Genomic DNA, 26,360 nt, shown 5'->3' on the forward strand with positions numbered 1-26,360 from the left:
TCATGGCGGCTCAGGGAAAGAAGACATTCTCCAGACACTACTTCCTGGGCTGGCTCGGGATGTCTCCTTCCCTGGCACCTCAGGCTCCCACCAAGAGGTCCAAGGCAGAGCCTGTGTTAAGAGAAGGCGGCATCTGGCCACGGGCTCCGATCTCCACTCCTTGCTGGCCGGGACCCTGCTCCCCAATCTCCGAAGTCTGTTTCCCCAGGGAATAAAATGGAAGTTAAAAGACCCACCTACCTCCAGGATTGATATATGAGCCAAGGGGACAGGGGACATGGAGGACACCCTGGGATGCAGGCTAAGAGGTCCTCAGCCTCGGGAGCAGAGGAAAGGGAACGAGTGCTACTCCATCCCGGACCGCTTTTGAGCTGCGTTTAGGAAGATTTTTATAGCGTCTGTATTTAAGCCTCAGCAATTACAGAGCTGAATGGAGCTCAGCCACGTGCCCGCCACGCCTGGTCACCCACAGCCTCTCTCCAGTGATCACCACCCCACACAGAAGCCCACAGGAAGACCTAACTGGGCAGGAACTCTGCAGTCACCACATCTCTGCTCACCGCTCTCTGCCCCAGCAGAGGGCTGATGGCTGAGCGGCTGAAGAAGGGTCTGGAGGGCCTCACTCTCCTCTCCTGGCTCCTACCACCCCCATGACTGGTCCCTCCATCTGCCTCCAGGGCCCCTCCCGGCATCCCACCCAGTCCCTGTGAGCTCACACACCCACCCCAAGAGGGCAGAGGCCACCCCAACACACCCGAGAAGGCTCTTCTGAGCTGCACATCCAAACGCCCACTGCCCCCACGACCCGGCCCCGCTACAACCTAGCAGCAACCCTGCCCCTCCCCATGTTCCCACCGGGCTGGGAAGCGACACAGTGTGACACTGCTGACCACCCAGGTTCTGGGGCCCGGAATGCCTGGGGCTGAGTCCCACCTCCGCCAAGGGCTGGTCAGTTGATCATGAGAAGTTTCTGGAACTCTCTGAGGCTCAGTTTCCTCAGGTATAAAATGGGAATGAAAGTTCCTACCTCGAAGAGCTGCTACTGGGAAGAAATGCAGGAAGATACATGCAAAGCCCCTCCTGAGTGCCTCAGGAACATCGACAGCCGCACACCGGGCCTCAATCTACTCCTCCTCTCTCGAGACCCACCTGCTCACCAAGTCAGAAGCTCTTACCTCCACCACTGCCGAGGCCTGCGGTCAGACCCTGGCTGGCTCCCCTGAGCCATGAAGTCACACTCTGTACGGGTTTCCCTGCCCCAGGCCTGTCCCCTTGAACCCCCTGCGCTACCACAGTGACTCACTCAACACACAGACTCGGGTTAGCTCAGTCCCCTGCTGCAACCTTGCTACACTCCCTTCTATGACACCTGGCTTTTCCCACTTATTAAAAAGTAACTTTCAGTAACTCCCTAACCTATAAAAGGAATTTTAAAAACAGTTCAAAAGCATCTGGTTAACAAAAGATTTACGTGGACACAAAGTCACTTATTCGAAGCAGAACTCCAGCCAAAACAGCTGAGTTCCCCAGCGGGCCCCTTCAGGGAAAAGGATAAAGCATTTCAGTACAGACAAGTGACGTGAACCATAATTAAAGTGACAAAGGGGGCGCCTCGGTGGCTCAGTCAGTTAAGCGTCTGCCTTTGGCTCACGTCATGATGCCGGGGTCCTGGGATCCAGCCCAGCATCGGGCTCCCTGCTCAGTGGGGAGCCTACTTCTCCCTCTGCTGCTCCCCCTGCTTGTGCTCGCTCGCTTGCTCTCTCCTGCCCTTTGCCAAATAAACAAAATCTTTATGAAAAAAATAAATCAAATGACGTGGAAATTTCAAAGATGGGGAAAGGTCCACACCAGGGGACCCACTGTCAATAGGCAGGTCGCCCCCCGAGAGACAGGCTCACTCACTGAGGACATGCCATCGCGGAAAAGAGGCACCGGCCCGCCCCGGGAGCCTCTGTGGCTTTCCGTGAGAACGGAGAGGGTAACCAGACGCCCGTCCCACAGTCTCCTCCCCTGCCCGCAGATTCTCCCACCGCCTCCGTGTCTTGCCCCTTCAGACACAACCTGTTCTGGAACCCAGGACCCAGCAGGGTGCCTACCTGCGAGGGCTTGCTGGACCCGGCTGGGCTTCGACATCTGCACAGGCACCGAGGCGGGGACGCTCCCAGGGCTGCTCACAGGACCACCGGGGAGGGAGGCACTTCGGGAGAAGAGAGAACAAAGCTGAATGTAGGAGCCAACTTAGCGGAAACAAGAGCCAGAGCCAGCCCGACGTGCGAGTACACTGGTGCTGCCGGGGACCCTTTCCAGCTTCACTCCACGCGGCCGCCGCTGTGTGAGCGAGGACTTCCGGTTTTTTAAGGGGTTTTTTGTTTTTAATGAAAGACCGTGATACCTAGAAAGAGGAGCAAAGAAATGTGAAGTTCACCGCTCTCCGACTCCAATTAACCTAGAAAAGCTGAACACTGAGGATGTGAAGCCCAGAGCCTGGCCCACGGTCACGGTCACGGCCACGGCCACAATCAAGTCGGGAGAGTCAAACTCCAAGCCAGGCGGAGAGGGGGACGGAGCCCTGGCAGGGAGAGCATCGGCGGGCGGGGCCGGAACTGTGACGGGAAAGAACCCTGCGATCAAGAAGGAAGCCTTAACTGTCAAAAAAGTGGTTTTTTGGGGGCAACTCAAACTCTGAAGACAATCCTAAAAGAATTTTGAGCTCGCTAGCTTTGTCAGAATGAGGGCTCTATGGTACCTGGAGAGGGGAAATCCAGCAGAAACCACTCTAACGTGTACTCCAGACTTGTATCCCCAGTAATATGACCAATCAGCATCAGCAACCCCAAGAAACAGCGCTCTGAGGACGTAACACCTCTTTTGGGGTTCCTGCCACACGACATAACCTCAAGCATGAGAAAGCAACCAAACAGGCCCAAACTGAGGTACATTCGACAAAGTAGCTCTTCAGAAGGGTCAAGGTCACGGGCGATAACGACAGCGGAACTCCTACTGAAGGGAGGGTGGGGAGGAGAGAGGACAGCTGGGTGAGGCGGGATCCCACAGGATCCCGGGACAGAACGGGGAGCAGCAGTGGACAAACAAGGCAAGAATCGAGAAAAGTCTTGGTTAACAGTAACATCCCCCGGATGGCAACTGTCTGGCTTTACAAGATAAGTCGAGGAAGGGAGTGATGCGAACTTGCTGAACTATTTTTGTAACTTTTCTGTACATCTAAAATTAGTTCAAAATTAAAGGGTTTGGGGACATCTGGGGGGCTCAGTTGATTAAGCGACTGTCTTCTGCTCAGGTTACGATCCTGGAGTCCCAGCATCGAGTCTTGCTTCTTGCTCAGCAGGGGGTCTGCTTCTCCCTCTGACCCTCCCCCACTCTCATGCTCTCTCTCTCTCTCTCTCTCAAATAATAAATAAAATCTTTAAAAAAAAATTCAGTTTTTTGTTTTTTTTTTTAAATGAGGATCTTGCTTCCCATAAGTATATTTGGGTCATTCATTTGGTTTTAAGCCATTATATTTTTCAAGTGATAATGAATCTACGCCACTGTGGTTTGGGGGGAGCACCCCCCACTGGAGAATGGTTGGTTTAGACCGCCTGAGATGCCTGGCAAACAACCCCTCCGCCACCAACCTGCCACCCCAGTTCCTGTGTCTTCTGGTCCATCCCTGCCCACGTTAAAGATGGCGCCATGAGAAGGTTTATGAAACCCTTTCTCGCAGTCCCTACACTGGAACTCCCCAAGGACAGAGCTGGGCTGCTTTCCTCTGTCCCACTGGCCTAGCCTGGAGCCAGGATGGTGCTCGGGAAATGATGGACAGCTCCGATCTGCTGTGCTGCCCTCGCAGCCGCCAGCAAACCAACAACCTGCCTGGTCTACAGTGAGCGCTTCTGGAAGCTGCCCCAGATCCTTCCCCACCACCAGCCCAGGGGACGCAGGTCCTGCCGGTGGAAATGACATGGAGCTGGCCAGATGTGATCCAAACCAGAACCTTACACGCAGCTGGTGTAAGTTCATGACCTGAGCCAAAGGCAGCTGGCAGCTCCCCGCGCCCCCCCCCAACAGTGGCACAGGGCTGAGAGCAGAGCAGGCACTCCCATATTTGTTTGAGTAGAGGTTGTTTTGTTTTCAATTCTGGATTGTTCTCCCAGAAGAGAATCACCTGTGTGGCACTGCCCAGATCAGGGCTTCCTGCCCTCCTCAGCTATTCTCAAGCCCAAGAAAACAAAAGACCTGACTCTGCAGAGCTCTGATAATGCCGCAGAAAAGCCGGGCGTGCAGAACACCTGCACCAGTGAAGCTTCTGGCCCCACTAAACCATCTAATTTGGAGCAAACCCCACCCCCCCCCCCCCAGCCCGTCCCCCCCCCTTTGGTTTTGTAAAGGTCAGTAGGGGGCGCCTGAGTGGCTCAGTGGGCTGAAGCCTCTGCCTTTGGCTCAGGTCATGATCTCAAGGTCCTAGGATCGAGCCCCGCATGGGGCTCTCTGCTCGTTGGGGAGCCTGCTTCCTCCTCTCTCTCTGCCTGCCTCTCTGCCCCTACTTGTGATCTCCATCTGTCAAATAAATAAATAAAAATCTTTAAAAAAAAAAAAAAAAAGGTCAGTGGATCATCTCTGACAGTCTTTCCAATTCTCAGGTTCTGGAAAAGTGAAGGAGCCGCAGATGACAGAGACCCTCCAGGCATCCTCCATCTCCCAAGCCAGCTCTGCAGGGGACACGGAGCTTGAGCCCTCAGCCAGGGAGCCGGAAAGCCGAAGCCTGGCTCGACAACTCCCCCACGTTAGTGGGTTACTCATTGCTGGTCCAGAGGGGGTCCCAGAAGCGGGGTCCTCCTTTGCTGGGGGAGAGGCACATATCTGAAGGAGAAGGCCTTAGGTTCCACCACCAAGAACTGGAGCAGAAAGCAGACAGGCATTAAGGCTCCCACTGGGAAGCTCACCCTGGAACTGGGGCCAGGAACTGTGACTAAGGTCTGTGGGTCTCACACTGTTGCCACTTCCCCATCCCTCATCCCAGTACCTCCCCCAGATGCTTCCCTGCAGTCATGAGAGCAGTAAAAGGACACAGCAGTTCCCAAGATGGGGACTCTCAGGATGGACAGAACCTCAGATGTCACCGATCCCCCTCCACCATCCTCAAAGGGCCCAGACGACCAGAATGTTCCCCAACATGGGCATTATTTACCCCATGGAGTGCCCTTCTCCGAGAATACCTTCCAGTTGCAGCCTCCCCTGTTCGTGGGTCTATCTACTAGGCCCAACCTGGCTTTCCTGTCTGGGACTATCTCTAGGAGCTTCCGAATGGCGCTCAGGACATGAGACATGAGGACCTCAGTGTTCTACGGAGGCAGCACGTAGCAGTCCCAGGCAAGGGGCAGAGGCGGAAGGCTGGAGCAAGGAAACGCAATGCCTCCCACCAGCTCCGCACGGGCCAGCGAGCCAGCACCAGCAAGCAAGCCCTGCCGGCAGGTACCCTATAAGGAGCCCTAGATGTGCAATCTGGAGCTCCCCCCACCCCTTCCAGCGCCCCCTCTGCTCCGAGCTGCGTGCCCTTGGCCAGGTGGAGATCCCTTGCTGGGCTTCAAATTCTCTATCTGCAAGACGAGAATAATTCCAAAAGGTCCTCAGGGTGGTTGTGAGGCTTAATCTGCAGCCCAAGACCAATGTCCACGGTTACCCTGTTCTCAGAGCAGTTAAGGGGATATACTGGAAAGCCGAAGGTCCGCCAGGCACCCCCCACAGAAATCCCGAAAACCGTAATACTAGAGCAAGAGGCACTTCAGACTTCCCAGCCCGAATCCTTCATGTTACTTAGGAGGGGAAAGGAGAGACATGGCAAGGGAACAGAGCTGACCCAAGGGCCTACGGCCAGTCGGCACCCCTCAAGCCCCCTCGCCCTGGCACTCCGAGCCTGCAAGCCAGGCGGACAGCAGGAGGGAACGCTTCTGGAAGAACAGCAGCAGCAAAAACGGAGCAGATGGAAGCAAACTGGGAGAGCCATATCCTAGGGCCACTCAGGGCGGGGTCACGCCTCCCCAGGCCTAGCCACACCAAAGCCGCAACAGACAGCCAGGCTCGATCATCACCTCCAGCCATCAAAACGTTAAGCCACCACACCCTCTACTAAAGAAGACCACGCATGACACATTTGGAAAGTTTTCTGTCCAACATCGTTAACACACAAGTTCTGGTGCTTAAAGGGATCAAGTTCAGCTACCAGGAAATTTTCTCAAACCCGGCAGCTCAGCGCATTACTGCCTACTCTGAAAGCTTCGCCGGCCACAGAGAAGTCCGACAGCCAAGGTTTTACCCAGGTTGAGCAAGAAGCGATCTGAAACCTCACGGCTTCCCAAATAAAAACCACATGGGCTCCACAGATTTTGCTCTCGCTCACTCTCGCATGTCCTTTCCGGTGGCTGCCAGTAAATACGGCTGCTTCCGAGGCTTCCCCAGCCCACGGTGCCACCAGCCCTGCTGCCCCCTGGGAGATTTCCACCTAACTTGGCGGATGTTCACTCAGCCTAGAGAACTATACCAAGGCCCCTACGGAGACCAAGGGGTGAAGCATTTTGGTTCTCCTGGCTCTGCTGGGTCAAGAGGACAGGATTCATTTAGCAGCGCCCCCGCCCCGGCTCTCCAACACCCATCAGAAAGGGGTTCACAGAAGAGGGCCAGCCTACAACTAAGACATGGGGAAACCCTGTTTTTCCAAACAGGGAGGGATAGGCCCAGGCGAGTGAACGGTGCCTCTCCCAGCTCCTGAAAAGCTGGAGGAGAAAGATAACACCCACCTCATGAGGCAGGCCCCCTTTGAGATGGTTTCAACTAACAGAGCCAGCTGGCCTGGTTCCCTTCCTGGCTGACAACCAAGGCCGGCAGGGCAAGTAGCAACACGCACGGCCCAGAAGCAGAGGTAAGGCCGTCTGGCCCAGCCACCTTCCCCTCTGGAACTTGCCTGGCTGGTACCAGGAGGCCCCACTCTGGCAGTCTCCTGGGCCCTCAGGCGGGGGAGAGGGGACGCCAGGGAAGTATCGGGGGGACTGATGGGAGCAGAAAGCAACGAAGCCCATGAATTAAGTCACCTGGCTTGATCCCAGAATCCTAGCTCTGGAACTGTCTAGAAATGTCCCTCAAAAAGAATGTGTAAGAACTTAAGGAGCCCCAGCAGGCCCAGCAAAACTGACCTAGCAGAAGCAGCTCTAGCCCTGCTTCAGAGAGCATGCTTTTCTCTGAAGGCTTCTGGCCAGCATCCTGGAGGAGGGGCCTCACGGGACGCCGGGTAGGACTGAGACAGCACAGAGCCCTGCTTGCTAACGCCTATGTGAAAATCCAGGGAGGAGGCCAAGCGAAAGTTCTGGTCACCCCGTTCCCAGAGAGACCTCTGGTCCATATGCCCTCGAGCAGCAGATGCCCAGGATGACAGCCTGGCCCACACCCTCCAGTCTACAGACTCCACCACACCCTCTCTCCGGACGCCTCTGCCTATCTCTCACCCCGCCTTTAAGAGAGCTTCGAGATATTCGTGGGTCCCTCATGGCCTGCTCTGCGCCCTGGGTTGAATCCCGGCTCTGCCACTTGCTGGGGGCCCTGCCAGCCTTGGTGTGCTCCCCGGGAAGCTTGGGACAGATGGCCTTTGCGAGGATTACTGCCGTCACTCACACAGCCCAGCTACACGCGCTCAGTGAACGGCGGTGTCGCCATGTCGTATAGAAGCCAGCAGAGTCCTCTGAAACCCAGCTTTCCAAGATGCCAGAGGCCCACATCAGCCCCACCCAACAGGGGGGCGAGGCAGAGCAGCCACAGGCCCGGGACAGGCCCCAAGTCCAGTCACCAGTCACCCTCTCAGAAACCAGCCCCCTCACCCTCCCGGCGAACGCTCAGCTGTCCTGGAATGTCCCCTAAGCCCAGCGCCTTCAATCACGCGCCCTGACGACGCTCCCTGTGAGGCGACAGGTCTCCCGCCACCCCAGGAGCAAGACCCCACTGGCCACCCCAGGGCTCCCCTGACTGTTCGGTGCCTCCGGTCCTGGTGGGGCTCTTTTCACCGTCCCCCTGCAGGCGCAGAGAGCTCCACGGGACACAGGGCTGACCGCACCAGCGTGCAAGCCACCCGCGGCCGCCCGCCACACCCCCGCCACGCTGCTCTCCGCTCAAGTGACCGTGAAGCACCGAACTGGGCTCCCAGCCTTCCCCGGGCCAAGCGGGCAGGGACTGCACCCTCCACATCTGCGTCCTGGGTGCCCGGCACAGAGGAGTCAACGAAACGTCCTCAGGCCCACGGCAGAGCTATGCGGCCCGCGGGTGCAGCCCCAAGGCTCTGTGTCAGCCCGGACTCCGCTGAGCGAATGAGACCCACGAGGCAGCCGCCGGCACTCAGGCACCGGAGCTCAGGCAGGCTCTGTGCAAGGCAGGGCTGTGGACGGCCGGCCCCTAGGCACCAGAAGCCACCGCAGGGACAAGCCAGGAGGCAGGGCCCAGGCCTGCAGGTACGTGGGCGCGTCTTCCCAGCAGAATAAAAGCAGAAACCCAAGCCTGCCGACAAGGCGCGCAGGTGGACAAGCTGACCCTCCACGACACGATACCTGGCTCCACCGGCCGCGGACAGTCCTGGGGGCTGGTGCTGCGGTGCCAGGTGGGAGAGGCTGGAGCGGTAGAGGGGCTGGCTCCCCAGGGAGGGTGGCACCCCACCCCAGGGGTTGGTGGTGTTCAGCCGGGGTGCAGACCTAGCCCCAGAGAGTGAGGGCTTGTTGTAAGGGGCAAAGGCCTGGTGGGCCCCAAAGACGATGGCGGTCCTGTGGGGGGGCTGGGGGACAGGGTACGCGGGGAGGTTGGTCATGGAGTGGCGGTAGCGGCCTGACACCGGGCCGGTTCCACCACCATTGAGGCACTGATGGCAAGAGCAGGCGACTGCCGTGTGGCCTGGCGGAGCGATGATGGTGGTCACTGGGTACGGGGCTCCCGCCTGGCGCCGCACACTGCGGCAGAAGCTTGAAGTCTTGTTGGTCTGCGTGTGGGTGGCGTAGTTGACGGTGTAGTTGTACCCCAGGGGAGCCAAGTCCACAAGCTGGTTGCCCTTGGCCACCTGCTGCTCCAGGAAGTCACACACACTGGCTTCGTAAGCCGTCCAGGAGCCATCGTCACTCAACCACTCCCAGACGATGCCCCGGCCAGGGGCCGAATGCTGGGGGAACAGGTGCCTCCGCACGGCCCGCATGGTGCCTGTTCGAAAAGGAGAAGGATACATGAAATGCGAACCTGCTAGCCCCCCCAAAACAGAAGGCATTTAAAAATTCTCTTCCTAGGGCGCTTGGGTGGCTCAGTGGATTAAGCCACTGCCTTCAGCTCAGGTCATGATCTCAGGGAGGGTCCTGGGATCGAGACCCACATTGGACTCCCTGCTCAGCGGGGAGTCTGCTTCTCCCTCTCCCTCCGTCCCTCCCCCCAAGCTTGTGCTCACTCAAACGCACTCTCAAATAAATAAAATCTAAAAAAAAAAAAAAAAGAAGAAGAAGAAGAAAAAAAAAACTGGGCCCACAGGGCTCTAGTGGCAGAACGGGGCCTGTGTTCCTCAGCAGGAGTCGGGGATGCTGGGAACTTGGGTCAAAGTACAGCTACGGCTCAGACTCCAGGGTTTTTCAAAAATATTTCTAGTGATGAAAAATATGCAGCCCCACTTAAAAAAAAAAAAAAACTGGAACAAAAACAAAAACAAAATTAAACCGTCCGTAATCCAGTGATCAAGACCAGCCAACCACACGGCTTATGAGGCCGCGCACTTCCTGCCATCTGGTGTCCTCTGCAAAGACACTTAGGGAACTGACGACCACTCTGAAATCTTTTCGGGCTGTTTCCTTGTATTAGGCCGTGAGTATTTCTTAGGTCTCTAAAACTTTATAAAACTCATTATTCATGGTTACATAAGTCCCTTCCATGGATGTCCCATTCCCTCTGATTTCTCAAGTAGCAACTATCAGGAAACACCCTGTGGTTGGCTTATATGCTATTAATAAGCCGAACCCGAAGATCACACAGGAAAAGAAGAAAATGAACTTGGGCCATGCTTCCAACAGCACTTGCCGAAAGATGACCACTACAATTCGCTTCCACTGGTCTCCTGACCTCTCCCCGCCACACCCCCCACCCCTGCCTTGCCTACATGGCAGCCGGAAGGATACTCTTCACCTCCAAATCAGACCAGGGCACTCCTCTGCCCAAATCTTCCCAGGGCTCCCCCTTTCAGCACAAAAGCCAAAGTCCCTTCAAGGGACAACCTGCCCTTTCCTTGGGCCTGTCTTCATTCTTTCCTGGTGATCCGGCCACCTGAGTTCAAACTCTGATCTCTCCCAACACTTCATGGCTCCATTCCCTGACTGACACCCACTGAGACCACATGCAATGCACAATTTCCACACGATGCATCTTGCTTGCTGCCTTGGCTCAGTGGACTGCAAACACCCGGAAAGCAGAGACCTCCCTCTGCACCCAGCTGACTGGAAGCCTTAGCCCGAGGACCCTGGCACAGGGATCTGAGTGGCATTTCTCAGTCCCAGCACCACTGACATCCTGGGCCAAGACTTCTTTGGCAAGGGGCTAGTCCTATGCGTCTTTGCAACATCCCTGGCCTCTACCAATCAGAGGTAGAGCAAGTTCCAGTGGCTCCCTGCCCCACATGTGGAACCATCAAAAATGTCTCCAAACACTGTCAAGTGTCCTGGGGCACAAAATCACCTCCAGTTGAGAACCGCTGGGTTAGAGGGACAGGGCACAGCTCTAGGGGGAAGTTAGTGGTTCCAATCTCTGAATATGGACCAAAACACAAAAAGCCCACCCATGAGCGCACGGGCGAGTGCAGTAACCCGTGTAACCAGGTCACACAGACACGTGCAGCGGCGGCAGGACTCGTTCCTGGGCCCTGCTTACTAGCATCCCACATCCATGCCGGCCTGTGGCGAGACCCTCGGATCTCTGCCGGTGGAAGCAGGCCTTCTGGGTTTGGGAAACAAGACGGGGGTCCAGGAGGGCCCCTGTGCGGTGCTCTCAAGGCACTCCCTACTGAGAAGTACCTTCTCCGCGCTGCGCCTGTACCATTCACAGCACCTGCCTCCCAAGCCGACGCGTTTCAGGGATAGGACGAAGCTGTGAGAGTCACTCCTATGTATAACCCCACCACGGGCACTCGGACGCGTACTAGAAGTGGGAAGTGTCTTACCAGTGTCCTGGCGGAACTGGGTCCAGCTGGGGAGGTCAATGATGTAAGGGGCCAGCGAGGGGTCGGCTTGGCCCAGGGGGATGCTGTGGGCCAGGCTCCCCACCCCAAAGCGCTGGCCTTTCTGCTGGACGAACTGCTGCTCGATGTAGCTGCAGACGGCGGCACTGTACGGGTGCCAGGTGCCCAGCCCGTCCTGCCATTCCCACACAGCCACCGCCACGGGGCTGGCGCACACCTGAGCCAGGGAAGGGCTTGGGGCCATGGCCATCTTCCCCAGGACTCCCTCTGCTTTCCCAAACGGTTTCAGACCACTCTGGGCTGGAGTCTCGGGGTCATCGCCCAGTGCTTCCGGAAGACCTGTAAAAAGGACAAACAGTTACCAACACACACAGCGTCCCCCGAGAGTCGGCCTTAGCGCAGGGGCAATAAAATCCTACTTTTCCCCCAATACCTTAAGAACACTGAGTCGAGGACCTGATCCCGGCTCTTTGCTCTGGCAGCGAGGAAGAATTCAGTCAATGAAGCATTCTTCCTGCCGCTTCAAACCTCCAGGGAGATCCAGTGGAGTGAATTCTGGATGCTAATCCCCAGCCAGCTACTTTTTACCAGTCATTTCCCTCTGACCTAACTACCGAGTGGATCCTTTTCTCCTGTGTTTTCATGAGTAAGCCCAAATCCCTCGAGCGCTGAGGCCGTGGCCACCCCTCACTTCCGCTGTGCAGTGGAGACTCTACTGTGTCCGAAGCAGGTGTGTTTGGGAGAGAGCTGCTATGCTACAGACATGACAGAACTGGGGAGGGGAGGGCTCGGGGATACCTAGAGGGTCAGCCACAGAGCTGGGACTCAAAGTACCCCGGTCCTAGCTCTGCTCAGGGCTCCAGGCTGTCCCGGGAGGCATCATTAGCCACAAAGGGTACCCTAGCTAAACATTACAATCTCACAGATGCTAAAGCCTGGCCTCTCTGCACCCCAGTCTGGGCCTCATGGCCACCGGTCAGGCCAGAGGGTTTGCATCCATCTCTGGAGATGCTCCTGTCCTGGACACCTCAGCCCATCCTCTGCCCTTGTCAAGCCTACTCAGCCTTGAGGCCCAGGCTGCGTGGTTCAGGGCTTTCCCTGGCCGCCCATCATGTAAGCTTCTCCCTTGCAGCACCGACCAGAACTCTGATGCCTACAGACACGCACAGGTAGGATGACGTTCCAGATCTTACTGCCTCTCCAGAGAGCAGCAAGCCGGGAGTCTGCCTTGTGCACAGCCTTACTACCAGCCCCGGCAGAGGCTTTGTCCTAAGTGTTGTATACATATTAGTTCAAAACACTGCTAAGTGGGAAGTAGCCCGCAGCTGTTAGGAAAAGAGTGCTACACGGTACTGCGGCAGGCCCCAGAGTACCAGGGGAGCAGGACCGATTTAGTGACAAATGCCAAATATACTTGTCTGTGTATGCCTAACAGGCAGACAAAGTGGTACTTTCGCTCTGTGACAAGGCTCAAAAAGAGGTCAAGGTCCTATTGAAGGGCACACAAATACAGCTAAGCGACAACAGAGAGCAAACCAGATCAGCCCAGCTCCAATGCCCACTTTCTGGACAGGAAAGCTCAGCTCATCTCTACCTCGGGCTCCATGTACAGGAGGAGGCAGGACAGAGGAGACTCCGTCTGAAGTCCTGAGCACCGTCAACTGTTACAGCACGATCCCCCCCAGCCCACAGAGCCCAGGGTTTCCAGTCACAGCATCTGCTCTGATTTCTACACAAACCCCTCACAGACACTGAACTGTCTCCCCATTTTGCAGATGAGGAAACTGAGGCCCAGGGAGTGGCAGTGACTTCTTACACAGCTGGTAACAAGGCTGGGACCCTGGGCCTTTGCTGCTGTCCCTGAGATGGCACTGTACTACCAAGGTTTCGAGAAGGCCCAAGACACCTGCCCCACACGGAAGGCAGATCTGAGCAGTGCGTGAGAATGAACAGGCACTGGCTTACTCTACTCCCTGTATCATCTTGAACGAAGGTACCTAAGCTCACCCAGTCTGCTTTCTGCCCCCTGAAAATGAGGACACCAACATCTGTTCTCAGTGCTTCTCACTGGTGTTCCACCAGCTCTATACAAAGCACCCAGCACAGCCCCGGCACACGGCGGAGCAGCCAAGCCTGTCTTCCTCCCTTTCCCTGCCACCCCACCCCCCACTCCAGGACCTCCAACCCCGCCCTTCAAGTCTGAGGGAGGAGCCGTGGCCCGGGGCAGCACTGAGCACGAGAACGCGGGCGTTGGATGAGTCAGGCCTGCGAGAACTCTGGAGCACACCTGCGGGTGCCCGGGCGGCCGACTGCTCCAACGAAAGCACACCTCCCACTCAGGAGGATCAGACCTGGGATGCCCGCGGGCGGGCTGGCTTATTAGTTCTGTGACTGCAATTAGAAGTCTCTGTAACCACATCCAGGTACAAATCACAGGCCTGGTTTCAAAGCCCATTAATCCCGAGCCCGGACTTTCCTCCTGGCACCTCCTCGCAGGCATCACTCATCTCTCAGGCAGCGGGGGCCGCGTGTGTATCGGCACACGTGGTATGTTCCAGCATGTCCGCACATCCCCAGATGAACCAACGCGCAGAACTCTGCCAGACAGCCTGAGAGACACCGGCTAGAACAGCAGCTGAGGTTCCCATGAATGCGCCCGGCCGACACACACCGAGGGCCCAGCCTCACCCAGGCACTGCTGGGGTACTGGAGACCCGAGAGGAAGAGGACATGGCAAACTGCTGCTGTCCCCCATCAGACCACGGCCTCCTCCTTAGGTCCAGCCTAAGGCCCAGCCTAATTCTAGCAAGTTCCAGAACATTCGAAGCCACTGCCCACCGCCTCCCCATCTGTTCATCCTGGTGCTACATGTGTCCAGACTCTGGTCCTCTCTCCACCAAGGAACCCAAGTGAATGTGCCCATCTTCCAGACTCAGCCGCAGCAACTCCCTCTCCTGAGCCCTCTGACCCACACCCTTACCAGAAAAGCTACGACTCCAACCCCCACCCCCACCCCACCCTGGGCGTCTTCCAGGCCTGTTGCACTTATCCCAACACGAAGGACTACATTTATTGGTTTCGGTGTCTGTCTCCCCACTGGAACAAAAACTCCCCGAGGGCAGAGCTAGGGCTGACCCGAAGCTGGGGCTTCAGCTCTTCAAATGCCCAATATCCCCAACGGTCTGAAACACCAGCGGACAAAACAGAGGAGAACCTTCTACTCCCAGGGGCCTGGGGCACATTTGAAGTGAGGCCCGGCAACGCCCACCGGTTTTCCACTTGAACTCGGCAATTACAGGCACACAAGGGCCGTGTCGAGGTGCCTGCTCCCTATAACCACCTCAGCCATCGTGAAGCTGTACTTCAAAAACCTAATTTGTTTCGGCTCTTAATGACAGGGGCTATTGAGGGTGTCCTTAATTATGAAAATAATAATTACTATAATTGGCCATAGAAAAAAAAACCTCCATCTGGAACTAAACACCTACAATAAGGGACTTCTTAAAGAACTTACAGTATAACCTAATGATGGAATAGGAGTCCTCAAAGATGTTTATAAAAGGCTTACGGACCTAGGATAATGCACACGACAAACACGAAATACAGGACACAGAAAAGCACCCGCTCCACTGTTGGCCAAGAAGGTGTGTCGTTTACTGGGCACCTACTGTGGGGCACTCTGGTCCTCCAGGCTCTCTCATCCCTCAAATGCCCTTGAAGGTAGGGTGTGTCCCCCATTTTATAAGGGAGAGAACTGAGGCCAAAAGAAATAAAGAACTGAGGCACCTGGCTGGTTCAGTCAGAAGGGCGTGCGACTCCTGGTCTCGGGGTCATGTGCTTGAGCCTTACACTGGGGGTAGAGATTATTAAAAATAAACTTAAAAAAAAAAAAAAAAAAGAAAAGAAAAGAAAAGAAAGAAGGGGACGCCTGGATGGCTCAGTTGGTTAAGTGACTGCCTTCAGCTCTGGTCATGATCCCAGGGTTCTGGGATCTAGGCCCACATTGGGTTCCTTGTTCAGCAGGGAGCCTGCTTCTCCCTCTACCTGCTACTCTGCCTACTTGTGTGCACGTGCTCACTCTCTCTGTGTCAAATAAATAAAATTAAGTTAAAAAAAAAAAAAAAGAAAGAAAGAAAGAAAAAAGGCTAGGGGCACCTGGGGAGCTCCATCAGTTAAGCATCTGCCTTCGGGCACACAGGGGACAGCGGCCAAGTCCCAGGATCCTGGGACCAAGCCTTACACAGAGCTTCCTGGGCAGGGAGCCTGCTTCTCCCTCTGCCCGCTGCTCCCCCAGCGTGTGCTCTGTCAAATAAATAAATAAAATCTTAAAAAAAAAAAGAGGAAAAGAAAAGGTGTGCCTGGGTGGTTCAGTCAGTTAAGCATCTTTGGCTCCGCGGGGGTCCTGGGATCAAACCCCATGTCAGGCTCCCTGCTCAGTGGGGGAGCCTGCTTCTCCCTCTTCCTCTGCTGCTCCCCCTGCTTGTACACTCACTCTCTCTGTGTCAAAGAAAGAAAAGAGAAAGAGAGAAAATCTTTTAAATAAATAAATAAAGGCTGGAAGGAACAACTCTAAAATGTTAACAGGAGTGAAGGAATTATGGTTTGGTTTGGTGTGACCCCTTTGTGTACCTGTAAATGTTCCACAATGGTCATATTACTTTTTAGGATGAACCCAAAGTTACTTTTTTAAAGATTTTATTTATTTATTTGACAGACAGAGATCACAAGTAGGCAGAGAGGCAGGCAGAGGGAGAGAGGAGGAAGCAGGCTCCCTGCTGAGCAGAGAGCCCGATGCGGGGCTAGATCTCAGGACCCTAAGATCATGACCTGAGCCGAAAGCAGAGGCTCTGACCCACTGAGCCACACAGGCACCCCACCAAAGTTACTTTTTTAAAAAATATCAACAACTTTGACCATGAGAAAAATCTTCTTGCTTTCCTTCACATTGTCTTGCCGAATTTAGCTGCAAATCCTGTCCACGGGCGCCACGCTGAGGCACAGCCGACTGCGGCTGTCCTACCGCAGACGCACTGTCACACAAAAGAAAAAAGTTACATGTGTCCCAGAGTCTTCCTATCCACAGAGGATTTAGAAGAGCTTTAGAACAAAAACTGAGCTGACACGAGAATCTTAACGAAAATCACCCTGCCTAACTGTGGGCCTCCAGGTGGGGAAATCACACAAGTGGATCCCACAATGGCTGCGGCCTTTGGGAAGCGGGCTCCGAGTGTGGGGGTTTTGGGTTCTTTTAAAGATTTTATTTATTGGGGCGCCTGGGTGGCTCAGTGGGTTGGGCCGCTGCCTTCGGCTCAGGTCATGATCTCAGGGTCCTGGGATCGAGTCCCACATCGGGCTCTCTGCTCAGCAGGGAGCCTGCTTCTCTCTCTATCTCTGCCTGCCTCTCCGACTACTTGTGATTTCTCTCTGTCAAATAAATAAATAAAATCTTTAAAAAAAAAAAAAAAGATTTTATTTATTTATTTGACAGAGAGAGACAGTGAAGGAGAGAATACAAGCAGGGGGAGTGGGCAGAGGGAGAAGCAGGCCCCCATTGAGCAGGGAGCCTGATGCGGGGCTCGATCCCAGGACCTTGGGATCATGCGCGACCTGAGCTGAGGGCAGCGCTTAAAGGCTGAGCCACCCAGGTGCGCCCCAAGTATGCTTTTTAAGGCAGTGCTCAGGCTGAGTGATCATCACCTTGCCAACATGTGAGGACCCCATTCCATTCCTCCAAAGCCCACCGAAATATGTACTGGCTTCATGCATGCCTGGGCTCAGTGGTTCACCTTCCCATCCACTCAGACACGGTGGCCGGCCCCCAGCCTCCACTGTCCCAAGGGGAGATGGAGATGGCGGTCAGAAGCCACGCACAGACAAGCGCGCCCCACCCTTGGTGACTTTGGGACAATCAGCTTCCTACTCAGGCGGCTGGATGGGTTTTCCCCAGAGTCTGATGAGCACTGGGAATCTATTTGCAAATGGGATGGCAAGCGGCCCACTGATATGTAAAATGCAAGAATGCGGTATGCTCTGGACACAGAAATGGCCTCCACGCCCACTTCTCTAGCGGCCCAGGATGCTCTCCTGCAGAACGGAAGAGTTCTGGGGAGCACGGACGGGAAGCCAGCGGCCTATTTCCTAAGCCGCCTCTCCTTCAGGGCCTTTCCAAGAAGCTCGGCCTGAAACTCCACACCCACCAGCTGACACGAGGAGAATGACCTTCCAAGACCTCGGGACAGCTCAGCCAGCCACCCGGGGCCCTGGCAGGAAGCCTTCCCACTGACCCGGGAGAGGCCACTCCTGCACACAAACACGGCTAAGAAATGTCCTACCTGACTAGAAATGTTGCTTTTAATGCAAATTTATAACAATGGGACATTATTTTTTTTGGCTATCAAAATAGTTTAAAATTTTTTTTAAAAAAAGCTTAATTTCAACAATTTGGTACCTGCCGGACTACACAGAGTCCTCCCACCCCTGGGAAGCATAAACCCTTTCCAGGAAAGTGTGCTAATATGTATGGAGTGGTTTAGAAATGTTCACTTGCGGGGCGCCTGGGTGGCTCAGTGGGTTAAGCCTCTGCCTTCGGCTCAGGTCGTGATCTCGGGGTCCTGGGATCGAGCCCCACATGGGGCTCTCTGCTCAATGGGGAGCCTGCTTCCTCCTCTCTCTCTGCCTGCCTCTCTGCCTACTTGTGATCTCTGTCTACCAAATAAATAAATAAATAAAATCTTTAAAAAAAAAAAAATGTTCACTTGCTTTGACCCTGTACTCTATCTAAGGAGATTGTAGAAAACCTCTGGCATAAAGATATTTGTCATATTTTGACCAGGTAAGAGAAGCGTACAGGAAATTCCACGGAAACCCACTGAAGTGTTTACACCGGCTGTCTGTCAACAAGAGGAACCGTAGAAGGCCTCTGGATTGACTTTCTTACCTACCTGAGCACTTCACATTTTCTAAAGTGGGAAAGTATTACTTCCGTTACGAGCAACATATCTCTCAAATGCCCAGCACTTTTTTTTTTTAACATTTTATTTATTTATTTGACAGAGAGAGAGATCACAAGTAGGCAGAGAGGCAGAGAGAGGGGGTGGGGGTGGGGATGCAGGCTCCCCACTGAGCAGAGAGCCCAATGGCGGGGCTCGATCTCAGGACCCCGAGACCATGACCCGAGCTGAAGGCAGAGGCTTAACCCACTGAGCCACCCAGGTGCCCCTGCCCAGCACTTTTAAAACACCATAAATATAAACCAACCCCCCACGCCACCACCGTGACTTAGCACCATTACTCTGACAGCTGCTAACGACCCCAGGGCAGTTTCGCAAGCACACCTCCACGAAGTACCACGGCACCTCTTTGCCAGGACACATCCCCATCTCTGAGTTCCAAGCAAAGGCATAAAACAGACGATCCACGTCCCTGAACTACCGCAACAGGCAGGCACCGCAGAAGGGGCTTTTGTCTCAAACAGATGGCTCAGGCTGGTGCCACCCAGAGCACACCAGGTTTCTGAGAGACGGAAGGACGGGAATACTGATCTGTCCCTTACACACGGGGCTGCAGGACAGGAAGGGACAACTCCTCTTCTAGTGGGTTCCTGCCTGAGCCCTCCAGGGGCAGGTCAGAGCAGAACCTTCCAAACAGGGCTCAGAAAGCCAACAGGTGGGGCACCTGGCTGGCTCAGTCGGTTGATTTCAGCTCAGGTCATGATCTCAGGGTTGTGAGATCATGCCCAACCTCAGGCTCTGTGCCGAAGCGGGGGTGGGGGGTGCTTTTTTGGGATTTTCTCTCTCCCTCTGCCCCTCCCCCTGCTGTCACTAAATAAATAAATACATAAAAATCAAGCCATCAAGGGTGGCCAGGGGGCAGGCCCTAGCAACCTTCAATTCCCTGGAGCCAACCTCCTCCACCAGCACAAGAACCACTATGCTGATCTTTCTCTGCTAGGAGCGAGGTGACCACTAGCAGCTTTTCAGGACAGAACCCTGGGCCCCAGACCTCCCCAGGGGTTCAAAATGGGGGAGCCGTGGAAGCAGTGGCAGGAGTTACAGCAATGGCCACCAACCAAGGGCTTACAAGGCACCACACGCTGAGCACCTTACACGGGTTCTTGCTCAAGCCCTGTGGTCCCAGGCACCGGTCTTCGCTTGACTCTACAGATGAGGACGGGAGGCAAGAGAAGATAAGCAACCTGCCCAAGAATCCACAGGCCTAAGGCAACCCAAATCTGTTTCCAGAGTCCACACCAAGACAGAACGGGTACGCTGATGCTGGACACGTCGGCCTGCCGGATAGGTTTTTCCTCGCCAACACAGTTTCCAGGTTTTTTTGTTTTTTGAAAGTGAGCTGTTGTTTAAAAATTGGAATAGTCACCATTAAAAAAAAAAAAATCCAAATTTCCAGCTTCTGGAAAGCAGAAAAACTGGCAACATTTGCAGTGCTGACCTAGACACCTTACCCCTCCAGCAACAGCCAGTTGAACCACTGTGGTGGCTGGAACACACTGGTCAGGTTACCAGTTACCATGATGCCCTGAGACAGTGGTCAGCAAGCTTTTCCCTACAGGCCGAAAGAGGACGGGTTCCAGGCTTTCGCAGAGCACTGGGTGTCTGAGGCAACTATGCAACTCTACCCCGAGAGTGGGAGACCGTCCATGGACGATGTGCAAACTAACTGGTTAGTCTACAGCTCCCCCGACACCCATCACCACGATGCCACCATCCTGGACCTACTCTCTGAGACAAATACTTCTCTGACTCCACTTCTCCGTCAAAAAGTAGGAAAGTGCCTCTCCCTCTACAGACACGTCTTTTTCCAGCAACTTAGGAGGAGCTACTGCTTGAGGTTCTCCACCCTGTGAAATCTTTCCTACACCCACTCCTGCCCACAGGCAGAAGGGGGCACTTTTTTTTTTTTAAGATTTTATTTATTTATTTGACAGAGATCACAAGTAGGCAGAGGGGCAGGTGGGGGCGGGGGGGGGGGTAGTGGTGGGAAGCAGGCTCCCTGCTGAGCAGAGACTTGCAGGGCTCGATCCCAGGACCCTGGGATCATGACCTGACCTGAAGGCAGAGGCTTTAACCCACTGAGCCACCCAGGCACCCCAGAAGGGGGCTCTTCTAACAACCAATGTCCATGTAACATCTGAACCCAAGTGTCTACTGGCCCTCCACTAGGACACAGGGTCCTAAAGGCAAGGACTAAGGTCAGGAAAAGAGGTATTAAACGAGACACAGAGGGGCTCCTGGGTGGCTCAGTCCGTTAAGTGTCTGCCTTCCGCTCAGCTCATGATCCCAGGGTCCTGGGATCGAGCCCCGCGTCGGACTCTCTGCTCAGCGGGGAGCCTGCTTCCTCCTCTCCCTCTGCCTGTTGCTCCCCTTGCTTGTTCTCTCTCTCTCTCTCTGACAAATAAATAAAACCTTAACAAAAAATAAAATAAATGAAATAAACACGACACAGAACACTGACTACAAAAGAAAACAACAACAAAATTTCACTACGTTAAAATTAAGAATGGTTCAACAAAAGATGGCTTAAATAAAGAAGAAAAAAGAAAACATTCACAATATGAACAAACGGATCAAAATCAAGAATCTGTAAAGAACCGTTACAATCAATAAATAACCAAACGTTGGCAAAAATCACGAGCAAATATTTCACAGGAAACACGTATGCCAACGAGCTTATTTTTATCCCATGTCAGGGTCAGGCACACAGAAATCACAATCCCAAAGATCCCGTTTTATACCCATTCCATCGGCAAAAATAAAGTCGGCCTGTAGAGAGTGACGCAGGAACGGGAACACACACGCTGGTACAACCACTTGAGAAAACAGTCTGGCTTTGTCTATGAGAGCGGCGCCTTTATATACCCTATCACCCAGCAAAAAGTTCATATCCAAGAACACCTTCTGCACATGTGCTACAGATGTTCCTGGAAACGTCCAGAGCAGCACATTTGCAATAGCAGAAATCGAGGCACAATTCCGTGCCCATCAGCGGGAGATTAGATGCATGACTGTCCTGTATTCCCTCCGCGGATTACTCGGCAGTGAAAACAAATGAACCAGAGGATGACAGGCGATAATTCAGATAAATCTCAACAATGTATTTTTTTTTTTCCCTTAGAAACACACAGGTATGATAAAACTGCCCGAAAGCGAGGGGATACTGGTTAGCTCAGGATGGGGAGAAAGATCAGAGGATTACACGTATACTTTCCTTTCAAGTTTTTGGTTTGGGTCAATGGAATGCAGGGGCTGGCTACCTTCATTAAAAATCCCTTAGGAGGGGCGCTTGGGTGGCTCAGAGGGTTAAAGTCTCTGCCTCCGGCTCAGGTCATGGTCCCAGGGTCCGGGATCAAGCCCAACATCAGGCTCTCTGCTCAGCGAGGAGCCTGCTTCCCTTCCTCTCTCTCTGCCTGCCTCTCTGCCTACCTGTGATCTCTGCCTGTCAAATAAATAAATAAAATCTTAAAATAAAAATCCCTTAGGAAATAAATAAAAGCAAGCCACGCGTGAACGGTGATGAGTGTGAATTAACCCAGCTCTGTGTTTACCCAAGGTAAACATTAAAACAAACACATCTTATCCCAAGAACCAAGCAGTAGCCCTGGCACCCAGTTTCTGTGGAGCCCGTGGCCCCATTCCTGTTGGCCCCTTGGGCACCTTCCATGTCTGAAGCCTGACTCACCTTCTTCCTAATTCTGCTTCCCCGCCGGAGTCCCTGCCCCAGGCAGTTAGGAGAAAAACCTGGATTTCTCGCTCTTCACCCCTTCCCCGATAGCCCTGCAGCTGCCATGGCTGCTCTGTCCTCTCTCCTCACCTCCTCAGCACCCCCTGCTGCCAGCATCGGCTTCAGACCTGAATGCCTCTCACCCTGGTAAGTATTCTCTTCCAGCTGGCTTCTCCAGCGATCCCTCCTGGTCCACCTGAGAGCCACGTGCAAGACCGAGTCTCCCGAAGTATACTTCCGGAACACATTTCAAGTTCCTTGGGTTGACACTGAAAGCCCATTGCGATCTGGTCCCTCCCTATCACCAGTATTTGCCAGCGCGCTTGCCTTCAGTACCCTCTTTTGGTCTGCGCCTCCCCTTCCCCAACCCAACTGTCCCCAACAGTTTAAGTGACAACGCCCCTCTCCTCCGGGCATATACCCAGCTGTCCCACCTCCGTGCCTTGGCTCCATGCAGAATTTGCCCACCTGGCCGCTCGTCCTCCCCCTACCCATCCTTCCAAGACCCAGTTTAAAGAGCACAGCCGGGCGCCTGGGTGGCTCAGTGGGTTAAGCCACTGCCTTCGGCTCAGGTCATGATCTCAGGGTCCTGGGATAGAGTCCCGCATCGGGCTCTCTGCTCAGCAGGGAGCCTGCTTCCTCCTTTCTCTCTCTGCCTGCCTTTCTGCCTACTTGTAATCTCTCTCTGTCAAATAAATAAATAAAATCTTTAAAATAAATAAATAAATAAAAATAAATAAATAAAGAGCACAGCCATGGGTGCCCAGGTGGCTCAGTTGGTTAAGCGACTGCCTTCAGCTCGGGTCATGATCTCAGGGTCCTGGGATCCAGCCCCACATCGGGCTCCCTGCTCAGTGGGGAGCCTGCTTCTCCCTCTCTCTCTGCCTGCTGCTCTGACTGCTTGTGCTCTCTCGCTCTCTCTGTCAAATAAATAAATAAAATCTTAAAAAACGAAACAAAACAAAACAACAGTTTCAACAGCATGGCCATGATGCCTCAAGGCACCCAACGGAAAGAAAACACCCTCTTACCAACTTCCACAGCCCTTGTCTGCCCGGCACGGTTCTCCACGTCCATTCTATCTCTTCAAGGAGGCTATCAGCAAACTGAAGGCAATGTCTCATGTCTATTCCCCGTCTATCAGAAGCTGGCGTGGTGTAAGCTAAGAGTCACAAACAGCATAATCCGGTCTAATCCATCCCGTACTTTCCAGCCCGTGAGCTCGTTTAAAATGCCCTCATGGAATTCTGCTAAAATCCTGCTCCCCAGAGCCTTGGCACCGCCCACAAAACCCTCCACACTCAGCCCTCTGCCTACCTCACCGCCTCCTCGACCCCACGCCCAGCCCTAGTTGGCCCAGCCACAGGGAGCTACTTCCGGTGGCCTAGGCGCACCAGGTAACTTCCGGACTCTGCAGACGCCAACTCCTCTGCTGGGCTTCTCCCCTCCTTTTCAAGTCCTACCCCTTCACAACTCACCTTAAGCTATCCTCTTCCGGAACCTTCCCTCCTACCACTCCCTGAACAAATGGGGTTAGCGGACCGGGGGGGCTGGGGCTCTGCCCTGTGATTCCTCCTGCCTCAACACACAGCACACAGACAACACCTTGCCACCGTCTACGGTCCGTCTGTCTGTTCCACCAAATGATGACCTCCAAGGTGACAGAGCCCTTGTCGCTCATCAGGGTGCCCCACCGCTGGGTACGGGGCTTGACACAAAGGAGGCACCCAGTTGTGTTCGTGCAACAAAAGAAATACCAATGTCCAGTTCAGATGCAGAAATCATGACTTGCGTCCCTCACCCCGTAAAGCTATGCCTTGAGTGGAAACTGTGGAAAGCATCTTCTAGGACTGGTTAAACAGGAGAAGCCCTTGGCAAGAAAGCACTTGACTTTATTTGAGACAGTTGGCAATCAACACTCGACTCCCAAGGCCGACTTTCATCGCGGAGGCCTCAAATTCTACCCTCCCCGGGCTCCACCTCTTCTACTGAAAAACCAGACCCAGAAGCCAGCAATGAGACGTCCCCGTGGCTCTTACCTTTTCTCTCGGGAGGGCCGGCACCAACTGTCTCTTCTCGACGAAGACACTAGATCCTTAGGAGGAGTGACTTGTTTGAGTTCCCATCTTGACAGAAAACGCCAACCACAGAAACTGAGCAAATCGGAAAGCCTTGGGGACTCGGCCAGGCGAATTCCAGGGCACCTCTGCCAACAAGGAAAAAGATGATCGGGTTTTAAATTGAGAAACGGCAGTCAGTGAAAACGAATGCACAGATGTTGGGTCTGTGCGCCACGGCTGGGGCCTGGAAACCACCGGATTTATTTTCCAACAGCCTGGGCAGGGCAGAAAGTACAACCAACAGTCTCCCTCTCTATCTGCTCAATAATCAAGGAGACAGAGAGGAAAAACAACAACAACAACAACAAAAAACGAACACCTCAGCTCTTTCACGGGAAGGCGTAAACAGACTTCAGAATAAGCCAGCGTACAGTGTTAAGTATCCAGGATAATGAGCACACCAGAGAGGGTAAAAGTTGGCCCAAGGTCACACAGCGCATGAGCAGGAGACCTCGTTATCGTGAGCACGATGGTAAAGCCTGACTTTGGCTCCCAGAAAGTCCGCCTTAAAAGAACTCCTCTATTGACGAGTCAGGATGGCAGGCAGAAATATTCCGAGTTAATTCTTAACGGTCCAAGCGCCTGTGCACACACTATTTCCATTGTTACCGGCACTTAGGGAAGTGGAACCAGTGTGGAGGAGAGCAGCTGGCTGGAGGGGAGTTGGGGGGCGGGGGGGACCCACGAAAGGGCGGCTTCAGAAAAGAGCGTCTTCTAAACCCTCTTCAACATACATTATGCACCCCTCAAAAGCTAACCCAGGGCCCCAAGAAACAGGAGTTTCCTGGCGGGGCGACCCCTACTTGAGGCGAGGGAAGCGGAGTTCGGGGGCAAACTCTTCCGAAGTCCAGCCCCGGGCTCTAGCGAGGCGTCCACCCGGAGGCAGAGCCCAGCAGAACCCACACCGCGAACCACGCAGCTCGGTGGCAATATCCCTACCGCCCTCGACCCCCGCCCTGTGGGAAAAGGGGTACCCTCCTCGCGACCGCCCCAAACTCCCAGGGTCTGCGCCCCTCCCCCTTCCAGCCCTTCGCCTTCCACCCGGCGTCCACCCTCGCACCCAGCCCTGTCCCAAGCTGCCAGCGCGTCCGATTTCCCCAGCTCCCGCCTCCTGCTGCCCCAGCGCCGCGGCGGGTCCTCCCAATCCCCCCGGACCTCACCCCGGGGCTCGTCCCCGGCCCGGCCCAGCCCGCCCTCACTCCCACGCCCGCCCCCTTCCGGTCCCAGCTCGGCTCCGTCTCCCCCGCGTCCCCGGGACCCCAGCCCTGACGACAGGCAGGTGGCCTGCCCGCCCCTCTCACCGAAGCTGAGGAAGGCGAGGGGGCAGGCGGAGGGCACCGCCGCGCTCGGGCTACAGCTCGGGTTCGGCCTGGGCACGGCTCCGACTGAAGCTCCGACTCTGAGGAGGTAGCCAGAGTGAAACTCGGCGTCGCAGCTTCCTAGCGCTCGGGTGCGCGTGCGCAGGACGCGCGGCCTTCTGGGAAATGTAGTTCCGTGGGGTGGGGGGCGGGGCGGGACCCAACCCAACACGCACCTGTTCAGGTGTATGCATTCTTCCTTCTTAGTCTGCTCACTCACTGACTTCCTTCATTAACTTATTGACTCATTTTAGATAGTCTTTACCGTACATACGTGGTGCCAGGCCCTGTGCTGGGCACTGGGGATTAAAACATGAGTCAGAAACTTGGTTTCTCTCCTTGGAGAGCTTCATCTCTACTTGGGGAGACAGACACTCAAACACGTAATCACAGTTCAGGGGGATAAATGTGTTTAAGCACAAGAGCTGGAGCACAAAGGGTGTGGTTAATTTGGGGGGGCGCGGTGTCAGGGAGACATCACAAAGGGGTCGGACGCCTGAGTTGGATTTTGAGGCACATACAGGATTTGTCAGATGGAGTACAGGGACGTTCCTGCAAAGGAAGAGAGTTGTGAAAGTGCTTGACGCATTCAGGAAGCAGAGAAACGTTCCCTGTGGCCAGGGCAGGAGAGGACACAGAGGGGCTGAGGACAGAGAAAATAGATTAGAATGCACCAGGATATGAGTGTGGGGAGCTGGCTGGGTGAGATCATGATTGTCTTTAAATGCCCATGCAAGGAATTTAGGCAACTGGAGCCAATAGGAAGATTCAAGCAAGGGAATGACAGCCAGCGCTGCAGTTTAGAAGGATACCCTGTGTGGTAGGTAGAGGATAGGTTTAAAGGACAGAGAAAGGAGTGGGGAGACCAATTTGGAGGCTGTTGCTGTAGTCCAGATAGAAGGCCTGAACCAGGAT

At 54.5% G+C, this 26,360-nt stretch overlaps 1 protein-coding gene across 3 annotated transcripts in view; it reads right to left on the minus strand.

Moving 5' to 3' along the window:
- The window catches only part of DTX2 (deltex E3 ubiquitin ligase 2), a 36,177-nt gene extending 10,663 nt beyond the window's left edge, over window positions 1-25,514 (minus strand). Inside the window, exons 1-5 of one of the 3 annotated variants that reach the window (XM_059414644.1) lie at window positions 25,389-25,514; window positions 24,007-24,173; window positions 11,213-11,569; window positions 8,586-9,222; window positions 2,097-2,197 (exon numbers count right to left, since the gene is read on the minus strand). In XM_059414644.1, the coding sequence (XP_059270627.1) occupies window positions 2,097-2,197; window positions 8,586-9,222; window positions 11,213-11,480 (1,006 nt within the window). In that variant the 5' untranslated portion in view covers window positions 11,481-11,569; window positions 24,007-24,173; window positions 25,389-25,514. Of the gene's footprint in view, window positions 1-2,096; window positions 2,198-8,585; window positions 9,223-11,212; window positions 11,570-24,006; window positions 24,174-25,147; window positions 25,237-25,388 lie in introns of those variants that run through there. The other 2 variants (XM_059414645.1, XM_059414646.1) reach the window with 2 other exon arrangements.
- Window positions 25,515-26,360: the final 846 nt, after the last annotated feature.

This window comes from Mustela nigripes, chromosome 11, assembly GCF_022355385.1.
Source record: "Mustela nigripes isolate SB6536 chromosome 11, MUSNIG.SB6536, whole genome shotgun sequence".
Classification (NCBI taxonomy): Eukaryota; Metazoa; Chordata; class Mammalia; order Carnivora; family Mustelidae; genus Mustela; species Mustela nigripes.